The 15693-nt window shown below is 38.9% G+C and overlaps 1 protein-coding gene across 6 annotated transcripts in view; it reads right to left on the minus strand.

Moving 5' to 3' along the window:
• CLEC16A (C-type lectin domain containing 16A) overlaps positions 1 to 15693 on the minus strand; it is a 197384-nt gene that overhangs the window by 14635 nt on the left and 167056 nt on the right. For all 6 annotated transcript variants that reach the window (XM_077828776.1, XM_077828775.1, XM_077828774.1 and 3 more), the window contains one exon: positions 3984 to 4133. In XM_077828776.1, coding sequence (XP_077684902.1) covers positions 3984 to 4133 — 150 coding nt within the window. The remainder of the gene's footprint in view (positions 1 to 3983; positions 4134 to 15693) is intronic.

Raw genomic sequence — 15693 nt, forward strand, 5'->3', positions numbered from 1 at the left:
AAATAGGAATGGAATGAAACTTAAATAAGATCACTATGTGCAACAGAGATGAGCCAGATGCAGTATAAACAGATCGCAGGTATCCTGCAAACCTACCCTTATGTGAATCAGCTCTGAGAAAACACAGTTGCAGTGATCTTTCTCCTGGAATTGCTGCTCCTAGAAGGGGTACTTCCTGGAAGGGCGCTATTGTTTCTACATTCAGGGTAAATCAATGCATTGCTTTTAAGAGTACAAATTTCAGAGGCAGCACTTCCAGAAGTGAGGGCATTGAAAATTGTTCCAGAAAGCTATTCAGGGGAAGATTAAGAGTCAAAATACCCTACACCCAGAATCCTGGAGCTTTAGAATCTCCTCCTATCTTGCAAGGTTATTCAGTGAAACACAATGAGATCCTGTTTTTTGTTATTGTTTTTTTTTAATTAAGGATTTCTTCCTGCAGAACAGTAGAATTTTAAAGCTGTACCTGTGAACTAATCAGAACATGGGTTACGTTTAGCGTGGGTAGCTCACTCAATCTAAGTGATTTAGCAGAATTTTAAAGTGCAGACACTGAAAAACAGTGTAGTTGTAACCATGTCGGTCCCAGGATATTAGAGACATGAGGTGCGTGAGGTAATATCTTTTATTGCATCAACTTCTGTTGGTTAGAGAAGCAAGTTTTTCAGCCTGAAGAAGAGCGCTGTTTGGCTCGAAAGTTTGTCTCTCTTACCAACAGAAGTTGGTCCACTAAAAGATATTACCTCACCCATCTTGAAACTGAAAAACAAACATTTCAAAACCTTACTCTGATATCTGTAGTCAACAATAAAAAGCCTCACCTGACTGAGCACTTTAAATTACAGGATTTAAATAAATAAAAGTTTACTGGAAACAGCACACTCAATGAATAGATTTTGGAAGATTGTGAACTATGGCATTGGCTATACATTATAATCTTTCCATATTATTACATAGGGAAATATCTGCTTTTGATTAACTGAATTGTTCATGGATGTCACGGCTGGTCACAAATAAAAGACATCTGCCTGAAATAAGTAATATGACTCAAGGCAGGAATTCAGATACTTGAGTTTGGGGTGACCATGTGTAACCAGAAACCATTATTTAATAGTATAAAATAAGGAAGCGCTATATGAATGAAGAATGCTTTGTCTTGCTGGAGAAGGATTCCTTCTGATAGTGGTAGAAGACCTAACTTGCAGGCTCTTTGGATCTTCTCTTTTTGTCTGTACAGCATACAGCACAACGGGGCCTCTGGGCACTACTGTAATATGTGTAACAAAAATGAATGTATGGTTCTCATTTTTTTCTCAGCCACCATTGACAAAAGTCAGATTGCACGTTTACTTATGCCGGCTCATGATCACACTAAAGATTCAAGTACAGCATATAGATATTAGATGGAGTTTTGGGGTCGCATTCTCCTGAGCTATATAAGCATATGTTTCTTATCTATCTTGCATATGAGGCTATTTCAGACTGGAGCTTTTGAAAATCCTACCATCTCTTCATTCCCTCAGTCCCCACATATTTCTCTCTCTTTTGACAGATCCGATTTCAGCGATCACCAGTGAACAAGGACTGTAACACTAAAAAAAATGATAAATGTCTACAAGGTCATTTCAAAACTTGGAGCAAGAGACGAGTTTTAGTTTAGCACTTTGACTTTCATATTTTGTTTTATTTCAAAATGGTGCTGCAATGTACCTCTACATGTTGTAGATAGAGGTGAGGAAAAGGATTATGACAGGCAGTGATTTTTTGTGACTAATGGTAGAGTATTTTCATCTCTGACAAGGTGGCTATGTCCTCAGTCTTTCAGATGAGGACTTTTCAAAGTGTATGCCTTAACCTCCATTTAGGATGACCGTAGGCTCTACATGGGGTTACACCTGCAGGCTGTTCTATACGGGGTTACACTCACTCTTGAGATGATGTAGGATGCTGCAGCCCACTTAAGTGGCACTTCTAGCTGGGAGAATAATCACCTGTGCTATGTGATCTGTACTGATCGCTAGGTTGTTTCTTGGTAAAGTTTATGTTTTGATTATGACCTTAAAGCCCTAAGTGCTTTGGATCCTGGCGACCTTAGAGACAGCATCACTCCCAAGGTGACTACAAAGGTCATGATCATCAGAGATAATGGAGTTTACAGCTTCTTGGATAATGGCTGGCAGCAGGCATTTTCAGAAGGGATCTTAGACTCTAACTCACTTCGCTTCTTGACAGAGTAGAGTCCAATCAGTTAAATGTATGAGAATTATGCATTTTCCCAGAGATTTTATTTGTGGCAGACAGAGAGCCTCTTGGATTTTGATAGAAACACTAAACAGTATTTTATAAATACCCAGAAGCTTGAGAAGTGATTTTAGTCAAAACTAGTCATCTCAAAACTAGGCTTTTTTCTGGTGTCCATTTCTTTAGAGAGTGATAGTTGAATGGACCTTCACTTTCTGATCAGGTGATAATTAAGGACAATCAGACACTGAAAAATTAAGCAACATTTAAGATGTGTCTTAGGGTAAGTATGCAGGGTCTGTACCTCACGACTGAGTAGCTATGTAAACACAGAATATATTATCTTTTACAAAGTTATATACTTGCTGACGATTTTTTAATGCCACTTTATTGGTACTGGAGTACATAGTAATTCATGCAACTTAACTCATTCTACTTCTGAAATGTTGATATAAGGTTGATGTTACCACATTTTTTAGCATTTACTAATTGGTTTAGAATTTCATAAGTGTGGATCATGGAATGCTTGTCATAACCATCAAAAATCCCATTTTTAGAACACAGCCCCCCCCAATAAATTTAAACAGGTCTCAGGCTCCCCAAAGGATGCTAATAGCTGAATGCCTATAAGTTATGATAAGAAAATGAAATGGCCACTCAGAATGGTAATCAGAATTGCAGGTGACTATCCACATTTCAAGCCTGGGAATGGCTGCCCAACTTGATTATTTTTAAAAACAGTCACCTCAATTGTCAAAACCAAAACTGGTTAGAGTGGAGCAGGTGCACAGTGGAAGCATTTCAAGGAGAATCTGCTGCAGAATGACTTTCCTGCCTTGCCCCCAGCTCTGTGTCTTAGCAGCTCCCTGACTCATATATGTCAATGAAAGGATTGATGTAATGAATGTTGAGGATAAATGCCAGTATGGGATGTTCTACAAATACTTCACAAATAAAGGAAGAATGGAAAAGGGAGTCCTAACTGGGATTGCAAAAAGGAATCTCATTGTAAATATTCAAATTAAGCACTTTTACACAATGGCGCCACTGTGGTTTGCTGTGTAAAACCTTTGAAAGCAAGTTACTATTGTCAGTTAGCATACGTGCCAACTTCCTCTCCGCCAGTGGAATGCATGAATTTGGGTCTCCTCAAATGCCTGTTTAACCAAAAGGCCACATTAATCATGGCCCAACTTTTACTATATAACAACCTAGATACATGTGCTGAAATATATCATGTTTGCCCTATAGATACCATACAAACATAACTGTCAGATTTAAATATACAAAAGTGAGTCATTTTATTTTTAAAAATAAAAGGCACAACCACAAAAAGTTGTAAAAGTGATACGTGAATAAAACCATTCAGCTGCGTAAAGTTACACTGAGTGTAGAATCTCACACTTATTCACAGGGGTTCCAGCTGATCAGATGATGAGCTATAAATCTGCCGTATTATAATTACAGGTAAAACAAACTAAAGCAGACAACCTGCTAGCAAACAAAGAGAAAGCACGTAAAGGTGTATTTTTCAACCAGCATTCAAATCAACACTGACAATAGTAAAGTATCCACAGACTAAAGTAGTCCAGAAAGCTGAAAAGATCTTCACAATCTGTGTTGCAAAAACATCCCAGGATAGTAAAAGAGGTCTGAAACACGATTTACAATTTAATCCAGTAAGCATTTATAAAATAAACCAGTGTGCACCCTGGATGCCAAGACTTAAAACAGTGATTTACCTGATGGACTCTGTGCTGTAGAAGGAGTGGAAGTTGAGCTGGCAGTAACTGAATCACAGTGTCCAGTACTCCCACTACCACTGGAAGAAGGAGATGGCGATGAAAGCGGTGATGGATTGTGCTGGTTTATACACTGGGCTACTGCAAAACCTACAAGACAAGACAAGACAATGGAATTTAATAACAGAAATAATTCAAGTTGGACAGTATGGTAAGGACAGATTGGGAAAGGGTGAGAGGCACAATAGTGCCTCACATTAGTGTTGATTCAGTTCACTGACAAAGGAGCCACCTAAAGGTCAATTGCAGCTGAGAAGGTCTTCTGAAGAAGGTCTTCTGCAGTTTCCACAGTATGCATCCGATGAAGTGAGCTGTAGCTCACGAAAGCTTATGCTCAAATAAATTGGTTAGTCTCTGAGGTGCCACAAGTACTCCTTTTCTTTTTCTGAGAAGCAAAGCGACTCCTAACTGAAAAGTGCTACTTAAACCGGCAGGTGGATGATGGAAGAAGGATGTAGAGATGCTTGGTAAGAGGCACAAAATCAATCTGTGAAACAAAATGGACTGTCAGTGATCCAATGCATGCTATTGCCAATTTTCAGTAAATACTGGGGGGCACAAATCAGCGTTCATGTCGCACTCCCCATCAGTACCCGACCCGGCCCAAGCCGAGGAAGCTAATGATCCAACCAGTGGACCAAATTCCAGGTGATGAATCCTGGTCACGTGCCCCCCGAGGCACGCTGCGCATAGGCTAAGTAGTAGTAAATACTGGCTTCAATAAATTCAAAGATGACCTGCCAAAAAGAGAGCTTTACTAAGGAGACAACTGTCTTGTGAGGCTGAAAACCTGTAGAGCACCTCAGTGGAAAATCACTACCCTTGGGGAATATTATCCTTCAAACCAAATGCTGACATTAGATGCTTTTCCAGCTGTTTGAGAGACTTTCCCAAGTCAGAATACAGAAGAGTACTACATAATAGCTGATCTTCTCAATTAACAAATATTTTTAACCCTCTATTCAAGAAATGTAGTGTACAGATTCTATTATGCAGCATTTTTCTATGTCCTTGTGGTACACCATCATCACTTGAAGTCTATTGTCTCTGCAGAAGATGTGGAAACATATTTAGCACTATTATTTGTTTGGCCTATGGTTTTTAAACACTTGACATCTGTGCTTTTTTAAACGAGAAAAATGTCTAACAGTGAACTTGGAGTGAAATGCCTGCAAGCTGCCTGAACAATTTTTACAAATATCATAATCAAGGCTCAAACACAAAGTATACCGTAAATAGGAAAAACAGATGACCAAAAAATACCACCATCGCTAAACAGAGTAAAAGAGGCTGTTAGAGACAAAAAGACATTCGTTAAAAATGGAAGTCAAATTCTACTGAGGAAAAAAGAAAGATGCATAAACTCTGGCAAGTCAAATGTAAAAATATAATTAGGCAGGACAAAAGTATTTGAAGAGCAACTAGCAAAAGACACAAAAACTAACAGCAACGTTTTTTTTTTTAATTAAACAGTAAAATCACCAGGACCAGATGGTATTTACTCAAGGGTTCTGAAGGAACTCAGATATGAAATTGCAGAATTACCAATGGCTATCATTTAAATTAGCTTCTGTACAAGATGACTGGAGGTGAGCTAACATAATGCCAATTCTTTTTAAAAAAAAGGCTCCAAAGGTGTTCCTGGTAATTACAGGAACCTAACTTCAGTACCAGGAAATTGGTTAAAACTATAGTAAAGAACAGAATTATCAGTCACATAGATTAACACAATATGTTGGAGGAAAAGTCCACATAGATTTTCTAAAGGGCAATTACGGCTTGCCAAGCTATCAGAATTCTTTGAGGGTGTCAACAAATAGGTGGACAAGAGAGATCCAGGTGATATCACATACTTGGACTTTCAGAAAGCCTTTGACAAGGTCCCTCACCAAAGATTCTTAAGCCTAGTAAGGAGTCATGGAATAAGAGGGAAAGTCCCTTCATGGATCAGTAACTGGTTAATAGATAGGAAACAAAGGGTAGGAATAAAAGGTCAGTTTTCACAGGGCAGAGAGGTAAATTGTGAGGTCCCCCAAGAATCTGTACTGGGACCAGTGCAGTAAATGATCTGAAGAAGGGGTAAATAGTAAGGTAGCAAAGTTTGTAGAGGATACAAAATTACGCAAGGTAGTTAAGTCCAAAACTGACAGTGAAGAGCTACAAAGGGATGTCACAAAACTGGGTGATTGAATTTCATCTGACATTTTGTTGTCCAGTGTTGATAAATGCAAAGTAATGCATACTGGAAAACACAATTCCAACTATATATACAAAATGATGAGATCTAAATTAGCTGTTACCACTCAAGAAAGATCTTGGTGTCATTGTGGACAGTTCTCTGAAAACATCTGCTCAGCATGCAGCAGCAATCAAAAAAGCTAACAGAAGCTAGGAACCATTAGGAAAGGGATAGATAAAACAGAAAATATGACAATGCCACTATATAAATCCATGGTATGTCCACACCTTGAATACTGTGTGCAGTTCTGGTTGCCACATCTCAAAAAAGACATATTAGAGTTGGAAAAAATACAGAGACTGGGAGTGTTCATCTTGGAAAAGAGACAGCTAAGGGGGGATATGTTAGAGGTCTATAAAATCATGAATGGTGTTGAGAAAAAGTATTTTTTTACCCCTTCACATAGTACAAGAACCAGGGGTCACCCAACAAAATGTATAGGTTTAAAACAAACATAAGGAAGTACTTCTTCATACAATGCACAATCAACTTGCGAAACTCATTGCCAGTGGATGTTGTGAAGGACAAAAGTATAACTGAGTTACAAAAAGAATTAGATACGTCCATGGAGGAAAGATCCCACAATGGCTATAAGCCAAGATTATCAGGGATGCAACCCCCTGCTCTGAGTGTCCCTAAATCTCTGACTGCTAGAAGCTAGGACTGGATGACGGGGTGGATCACTTGATAATTGCTCTTTTCTGTTCATTCCCTCTGAAGCATCTGGCCATTGTCGGAAGACAGGATACTGGGCTAGATGGACCGTTGGTCTGACCCAGTATGGCCATTCTTATGACCATTAGTAAAACCGAACAGTCTCCCATTTTTCCTTCTACCCAAAACACAGAGTGTTTTGTGGCTCTTTACAAGGGACAGGGAACAGTGAGTGGCAGTTCTTTTTAGCTACTTAGGAAGATTTTCTGCTAGTCTGTATTATAGCAATCACTGTGTATTCTTTTTGCCTCACACATCACTGCAAAAGTCATTTAGTGCTGCTACTTGCTACTGAAGTAATAATGATGAAGGAAGATACAGAACACAATAGCTCAATCTACACCCCTTTAAGGCCGGGTTTCAGTATTCCCACGTTAGTGATGGGGAAACAGAAGTCCAGGCCATTTTCAAAACTGACCATTATTTTTGGGTACCCAACTTTTGACACCCAAAACAAAATTTGCAGACATAGTGAGCACCTGCAGCATGAACTGACATCTGATGAAACTGTAGGTACTGAAAACCAGGTCCTCCTGTCTCAACCCGAGCATCCAAAGACTAAGGTACCCATAATGAGTGGACACTTTTGAAAATTTTAGCTTGAGTGATTTGCCCAAGGCCACAATGCAACTCAGCAGCAAAGCCAGGATTAGAAATTATGAGTTCTTGATATACCCAAATCCCCTAGATCAGAAAGAAAAATTGTTCTTGTCTTTAGAAGTTTGCACAATACTGAAAAGGAGTTTCATTTTTATATACAGAGGTAATGCCACAAACTTAAGTACGACAGACTTTCAGCCTTTTGGCTACTAGTCTTCTGATGCAACTGCTGTACTGTCATCCATTCATATTTCACTGAAATCAAGTAAACATTAGGATTTATCTACTCAATTCTCCAGGACTGCCAGTGTGTTTCACCTGGATGTACCTGATCATTCACCAACACTAAACAGTTAACAGATTTAGCTCTCACTGATGATAACGTGTCTGAACCTCACAACTTGGTATAAGGGTTTGACAACAAATGTGTTTACTAACTTTAACATCTTATAGATTCATAGATATTTAGGTCAGAAGGGACCATTATGATCATCTAGTCTGACCTCCTGCACAACGCAGGCCACAGAATTTCACCCACCACTCCTGCAAAAAACCTCACACCTATATTTGTGCTATTGAAGTCCTCAACTCGTAGTTTAAAGACTTCAAGGAGCAGAGAATCCTCCAGCCAGTGACCTGTGCCCCATGCTACAGAGGAAGGCAAAAAACCTCCAGGGCCTCTTCCAATCTGCCCTGGAGGAAAATTCCTTCTCGACCCCAAATATGGCAATCAGCTAAACCCTGAGCATATGGCAAGATTCATCAGCCAGATGCTACAGAAAATTCTTTCCTGGGTAACTCGGATCCCACCCCATCTAGTATCCCATCACAGGCCATTGTTTCCATGACTCATACATAATCTTCACTTAACACACCTTAGTTGTTTCCTGATTGTATACAGTACACTTAGTAAGGCTGCACTGAACCTTACATTCACAACCAGACAGTAAAGTAATGTGTAAAGTGGCTTTATTATACTTCGAACATGGTAGCTGAATGTTGCTGATGTTCTCTGATAAGTAAAAGCCATATAAATTGTTCCCCATGGTACTGTACTGATCAGTGAGAAACACATCTCAAGACAACTCCTTAACCCTGAAGCTTTATGAAAAGAATACAAGAAAGCTGTGCCATAAATAATTAAATATATGTATTTTTAATATTAATGCAATTCGTTGATAGCTTGTGTTTTGCGTCTGATGGTCCAAAGATGTTGACTGTAGGCAAGTAAAGATCTTATTTCTGATGCGAAAAGCTTTGAAACTAGGACAATGTCTTTTATGCTAAAAAGCATATTTCCAATTGTGGGTTTTTAACTGAAGTGTATTGGCTGCTGTGCAGTGCTCCTAGGAATGGGGTCCTGAAGATCAAAACCAAGCAGATGATAAAAGGAATGGCAAATGCATTTAGCTGTTTTTTAACTAAGTAATGTGTCAGCCATTTAAAAACTACAACACTGTACTCTATGATAAGGCTGGTGCCAGAAATGTGTCACTATGATTTACCACCATAAGATGGTATGAAACAGATGCTGGCCACAGCAGCTTTGCAGATCTATTAAACAATATTTCTTGACATTGTGGAAAAAGCTGAGTTTTCTATGTTGGACCCTCTAGATTGTTGGACTTTCAGATTATCGTAAGATGCTATTACACAAATACAAAGCGTACTGTCTGACCTATGAGCATATCAATATTCATAAGCTTCTGGTATGACTCACTCTCACTACAGATTTAATCTAACAATTTGAGGAATCCCTTGATTAGGACAGTATTTTATTATGACAATTATTGGATAGTTATTGGGTGAGGATTGTTATTGGCTATCACTGATTGGGTGTAGACTGATGTATTGTGTGTGGGCTTGTTTATAAAAAGGTAAGCTTAGTGATTCTTTCTGTTAAAATGTAGCCATCCAATGCCAATTCAAACTGATAGTCCAATGCAGATGATGCTACTTCTGTGGAGTTCAGAATTTTACTACCAAAGCTTTCCAAAGGTCATTAAAAGAGACTACTAGTTAGTAGAAGAGCATCACCTAGATATGATAGTTTTAGAATGCTGCCTTAAGAGAAGGTGTTCAGATATGGTCTATTGCTTGTCTGCATGAATGTCCTTGTATGATTTTGCATTTTGCAAACTCACAAGGGGGCAAGGATTTCACTAATGCAGAAACAGATGTTCTAACAATGGTCAACCAATATAAAGCTACAAGAGCCATTTTTCTTCAGAGAGAGATGGCATTGCAGCTATATACAAGTTGTTCAGTTAATGTCATTATTTCCTCAGCTCTGGCACCTATAATTAAGGGGATTTATACATTTTAAAGGACAGAAAGGATTGTTAGACCGCCTGCACAAATCAGGCCACAGCATTGCACCAATATTTGCTGTGGAGGGACCTGTTCTTTCCTACTATACAAAGGAACACTGATATTGTATTCTGAAGTTGCTTGACCTCATTTGTTCAGAAGGGTGGACAACAGTATTTGTTTCTCCACTTCCAACTCTTCAGAATGACTTGCATGAAATGGACTATGAAACAGTTCTATGTGACAGCCATACTTCTGCTGAATAGGTTGAAAGAATGAAGAATCCTATTCTGCAGGGTGCTGCAAAAGATTTCAGTTGAAGCCCATAATTATACTGTGCAGTTTTTTAAAGGGATAAGTATATGCTCAATATTAAGCAAATGCTTATTCACTCTTCATGCCAACTCAGTATCAAAATACTGCCATCTTGTCTGTTTCTAATTCCTATGCTCACACAACTATAATTTATCTGAAAATTTATATTGCTCAGCTCTCATTCCAATGCTTAGTTCATCCCATACCAATTGTTTTGTAAAGTATATTCTCAAATATTTTGTCCAGTCCAGATTTGAATGACTAGCAATGGGGCTTCCACTACTTCCTTATTCTATATAGTCTAAGATAAGAAATTTAGGTATTTTTTCTGTTATTCAGAAAATGTGATGTGTACTATTTCCCAGCAACGTGTACACGGATGCTATACACAGGAACTGTCAAGGAGTAGTTGTCAGGAGTATCTATGGTTTTAAGAAATCCCCAAAAGATTACTGAACTCCCAGAAATCCCACAAAGGCCATTTGGTATAACCAGTTGTATCCATACCTCTCAAGTCCCAGACTTTGAAATGAGAGACAGTGACCCTCAGCACAAAGGACAACACACCCTGAAATGGGGGACGTCAAATTTCTATTGAACACACAGTTTTATTAAAAAGATACATAAGCATGCAAATAGCCCGGAATTTGTTTCAATGAAACTAAATGATTCTGTGTTTTTTGTAGACCCACTATTGACACTAAAATAAAAAGTCAATTTGTTCAAACACTCACTGTTGTTGCACTCTGGGGTTGCTTTTTTGCCAACCCCAACAATTCCTTCGGCTACTGTGCTGAAAGCACTCACGATTTCCGCTTATTTTAACAGAAATCAGCATTAAGTGTTTTAATGTTGAGGCTTTGTCTCAGCTCAGTTTTGACTTTTGTCACAATGCTGAAAGCATGTTCAGGCTCAACATTTGAGTGGGGCAAACACAAGCCAGTCATTACAAGTCTCTCATAAAGCTTTATTTCTCCACTGGTTCTTGTAGAAAGAAGATCAGCTCTATCTTGGACCTGATACACTGAAAACTGATCCATATGCTGACTGGCTTCTTCAGCGCTACTTGTAATCCCTAATGTGGCAGCAGAACAGACATAGCTTTGGCTGCATTTTTTTTTTTTAAAACAGCTGATCTCTTAAGGGGAATTTCTAAATAATGTTACCTAGTACTGTGCCATTAAATAATGCAGTCTTTTTATATGTTCATTTCAACAGAAGTTCCAAGGCATCTCCATGCTGAAGCTTATTATAGTCAATGACTCAGCGTCAACGAACAGGGCACACTCTTTTAGTAGCTGATACCTTTAGGAGCTTGAAGAGAAGTGACAGTATACATGAGAAATAAGTTCCTCGGCAGGTACTGAAAGTTTTATTCTGGATTTGCTGTAGATATTTGCTACATGGCAGAGACCGCCCACATTGACTCTGTTTTGCTTGATTTGTTTCAGCCTGAGCAGCACCAAGTTATTTCTCCCAGTCATTGATGCCACATTATCTGATATCCTCCTGGATCACAGTATAGTCACATCCACAGATATTGTAGAAATCAAATATTTGTCCACATCGACTATCAGTGACCCAGGTGAATTCTGTGTACCAGCTGTTCTACAATGTGGAATACCTCTTCTGTGTCTTCTCCAGAGGACTTCTATTGACATCTTTTGTGTTTTTCCCCCCTCTGCTCTGCTGTGACAACCTGAGGGCTTGAATGGCAGTCCTTGCTGTTCATGTTTATGCTAAAATAATGGTATGTAAATATCCAAAATGAAGAAAATGGGGTAAATACAGCAGAACTCCAGAAACGCCAATAATCTTGCAACTTGTATATGGCCTTTATGTCTGAACTACCAGCCATGGTTCTCTTATGATGACAAAGCGAAAATTATGCAAGCTCTTGTCACTTTAGAGACTGTAGCTATAGCTGTTTATAGCTATTTACCTTCACATATTTGCCTTGCTCCATCTGCTTGTGCAAACATGGCAGTGACTGGCTGTGGGTGTAAGACATGATGACATCAGGCACCAAGATGTACAGCTCAGAACCAGGAAAACTTGCAGACTAGATGAATATAGACTTTGAAATGGCAATGTGGTACAAATTTAAAAATTGGGGCCAGATGTGGGATGTCCTGCACCATATGAGAGGTATGGCTGCACTGATTAAGTTTAAGTGCACAAAGTGGATGTCCCCTAAGCTCCTACTTAATAAATTATTAAGGTTTAATAATAAACCAAGGTTGTTCTGATTAGGAAAATATCAAGGAAGTTTTGAATAAAAAACTTTAATACAAAAGATGGAAAGTTGAAAATGTGGTATTCTTGCTATACTATAGTCCCAGTTAAAGCACTAATACACACACAATGAAATACTTGCTCACTGTAAATAGCTAAGTGTAGTAAGAACCCACTGTAGATTACTCTGACAAATCGTTTAGAATTTGGAATGCTTAAATTATTTTTTAAAATGTCACATGACATTTTAATCACTGAAGGCAGTGAATGAGATATTATGAGAACAGGCTGGGTTCCATCCAGGTAAATCATGTTCTGAAGAGATATTCCTTCTTAGACAGATCACCAAAAAAGATACTGCTTGGCAAAAGCGTGTCTTAATCAACTTCAAGAAAGCGTAAGCTAATGTCCACAGAGAGACTAAAAGCTATGGGAGACCAGCAAGCTGATCAACATGTTAAGGAGTTTACATGATGAAGTAGATATGCTGTAAAGTCAGAAACAGGTCTGGGTGAATAGTTCAATATTGTAACTGAAGTTAGACAAAGGTGTGTGTATCACCAATCTCTTTGCATTAGCAATTGATTGGGTGATGAAGCAGGCAACAAAAAGCATTGTGGACAATGTAAAATGGTTTAGCAGATACGAGTTACACGACCTTTACTTTGCCAACATCACTGTTCTAAGTACGATGTGGAACTTAATGACTGCCCTTGTATTAGAGGTAAGCAGCAAAAATTGGACTGAAAGTAAATGCAAAGAAAACCATCATTATGAAGGAAACTGGACGGAAAAGAGACTGGAGAAGTAGAAGAGTTGTGTCATCTGGGGAGCATGGCGACATCTGAACGTATTCATACAAGATTAGGAAACAACACTTTTGGAAGGATGATCATCATCTGGTCAAACAGAAGTCTCCCCATCAAACAAAAGGTCAGATTATACCATGAGGTAGTACTGAGCCCACTACTATACAGAGCAGAGACTTGGAAAATGACAGTGGCTAACAGAGATTGGAGGCTGCTCATCACAGATGGCTGAGGAATATATTATACATTTATGGAAAGAAAACAATCAATGGGAGAGTAAGGGAGCTGACAGGTCAGGACCTGTTGCACAATATCATCAAAGAAAGAAGGCTTAGGTGGTTGGCACACATACACCATATGGAAGATGGGAGGCATGACAAGCAATCATTAAACTGGGTACCCAAGGGAGGAAAGAGAAAGCGAGGAAGGCCAAAAAAGAACTGGGAGAAGACATTGACAGAGGATACTGAATGCACGGGTGTCAAGGTTCCTTCCCCACTCTGAACTCTAGGGTACAGATGTGGGGACCTGCATGAAAAACCCCCTAAGCTTATTTTTACCAGCTTAGGTTAAAACTTCCCCAAGGTACAAACTATTTTACCTTTTGTCCCTGGACTTTATTGCTGCCACCACCAAGTGTCTAACAAATATAACAGGGAAAGAGCCCACTTGGAAACGTCTTTCCCCCCAAAATTCCCCCAAGCCCTACACCCCCTTTCCTGGGGAAGGCTTGATAAAAATTCTCACCAATTTGCATAGGTGAACACAGACCCAAACCCTTGGATCTTAAGAACAATGAAAAAAGCAATCAGGTTCTTAAAAGAAGAATTTTAATTAAAGAAAAAGTAAAAGAATCACCTCTGTAAAATCAGAATGGTAAATACCTTACAGGGTAATCAGATTCAAAACATAGAGAATCCCTCTAGGCTAAAACCTCAAGTTACAAAAAGACACAAAAACAGGAATATACATTCCATTCAGCACAACTTATTTTATCAGCCATTTAAACAAAACAGAATCTAACGCATATCTAACTAGATTGCTTATTAACTCTTTACAGGAGTTCTGACCTGGATTCCAGCTCTGTCCCGGCAAAAGCCACACAGACAGAGAACGCTTTGTCCCCCCCACCCCTCCAGCTTTGAAAGTATCTTGTCTCCTCATTGGTCATTTTGGTCAGGTGCCAGCGAGGTTATCTTTAGCTTCTTAACCCTTTACAGGTGAAAGCGTTTTTCCTCTGCCCAGGAGAGATTTAAAGGTGGTTAGCCTTCCTTTTATATTTATGACAACAGGCATCACCTGGGAAGAAGTATCACAGTTAGGAACTGGACTGCCCAAAGTTTCAGCGCCATAGGAGGAACAAAGGTCTAAGGTAAGGTACGCTCCTTTTGGTTAGAGGCTAGTCATATATGTTAGGATGGTGGAGTCTCTAAGGATATGACTACTCTGCAACCATGGGTTGTAACTACCTTTCTTGTAGATATACCCAACCTATCAAGGTACCAATAGCAATTAAGCTGGAGCAGCAAAGGCTTCATCAAGGGCCATACAAGTGGGACAGTGGACACTTTCTCAGGCAGCTAGCTGGCACTGAAGCCCATGGTGCTGCAGCTTCATTCCTAGATTAGTTAGCTCAGGTACGTCTACATGTACTGCAATCAGATCTCTGTTTAGACATACCCTTAGATAAAGCTTGACCTTGATTTTTGAAGCAGAACTTAACTCTGATGACTGTTTCTCAGCAAAAGCATTTGCCCATTGAATCCCTCATTTAGCTCGTTTTTGTTTGTTTGTTGTTTCTGATGTGATCCCTGAATTTATTATCTGGAAACTAATTCTGTATTAACCATAAATTAAGCAACTTGATATTTCAATTTCCTATTGGCAGACACTTTATTTTGACAGTTGAATTTCTTGTTTTTTGTTTTTTAATTAGCCCACAAAGCAGAACATTAAATGACCAGTGCTTCCCTCACTAAACATTCTGTCAGTACCTTAGTTGGAAATTCAAAGGTAAGATAAATAAATACTTCCAATGCTATGCAAAAATACAGACATACTAAATGATTAATTTGTTTCCATTATTTGTATATACCATAATAAATTCAGTATTCCTCAGCGTAAACATTTATCACTGTACAAATACGTTGTTGCAACATACAAGATACCATAGTAAATTCCACATGGCATACTAAGGTGAAATCCTGGCCCCACTGGAATGAACAGCAAAACTTCCATTGACTTCTTTAGGACCAGCATTTCACTCCATGCATTTAGGCTTTGATTTTCCCTCTACTTAAATGGAATTAGGTCCCCTAATCTGATTGATTTTCAATGGAAATTGAGTGCCTGATTCTCTTAGGTGTCTTTGAAAATCCCAGTTTTTAAAATTACATCCATTGTAATGAGATGGAAAATTAAAAATTAA

Source organism: Eretmochelys imbricata, chromosome 10, assembly GCF_965152235.1.
Source record: "Eretmochelys imbricata isolate rEreImb1 chromosome 10, rEreImb1.hap1, whole genome shotgun sequence".
Taxonomy (NCBI): domain Eukaryota; kingdom Metazoa; phylum Chordata; order Testudines; family Cheloniidae; genus Eretmochelys; species Eretmochelys imbricata.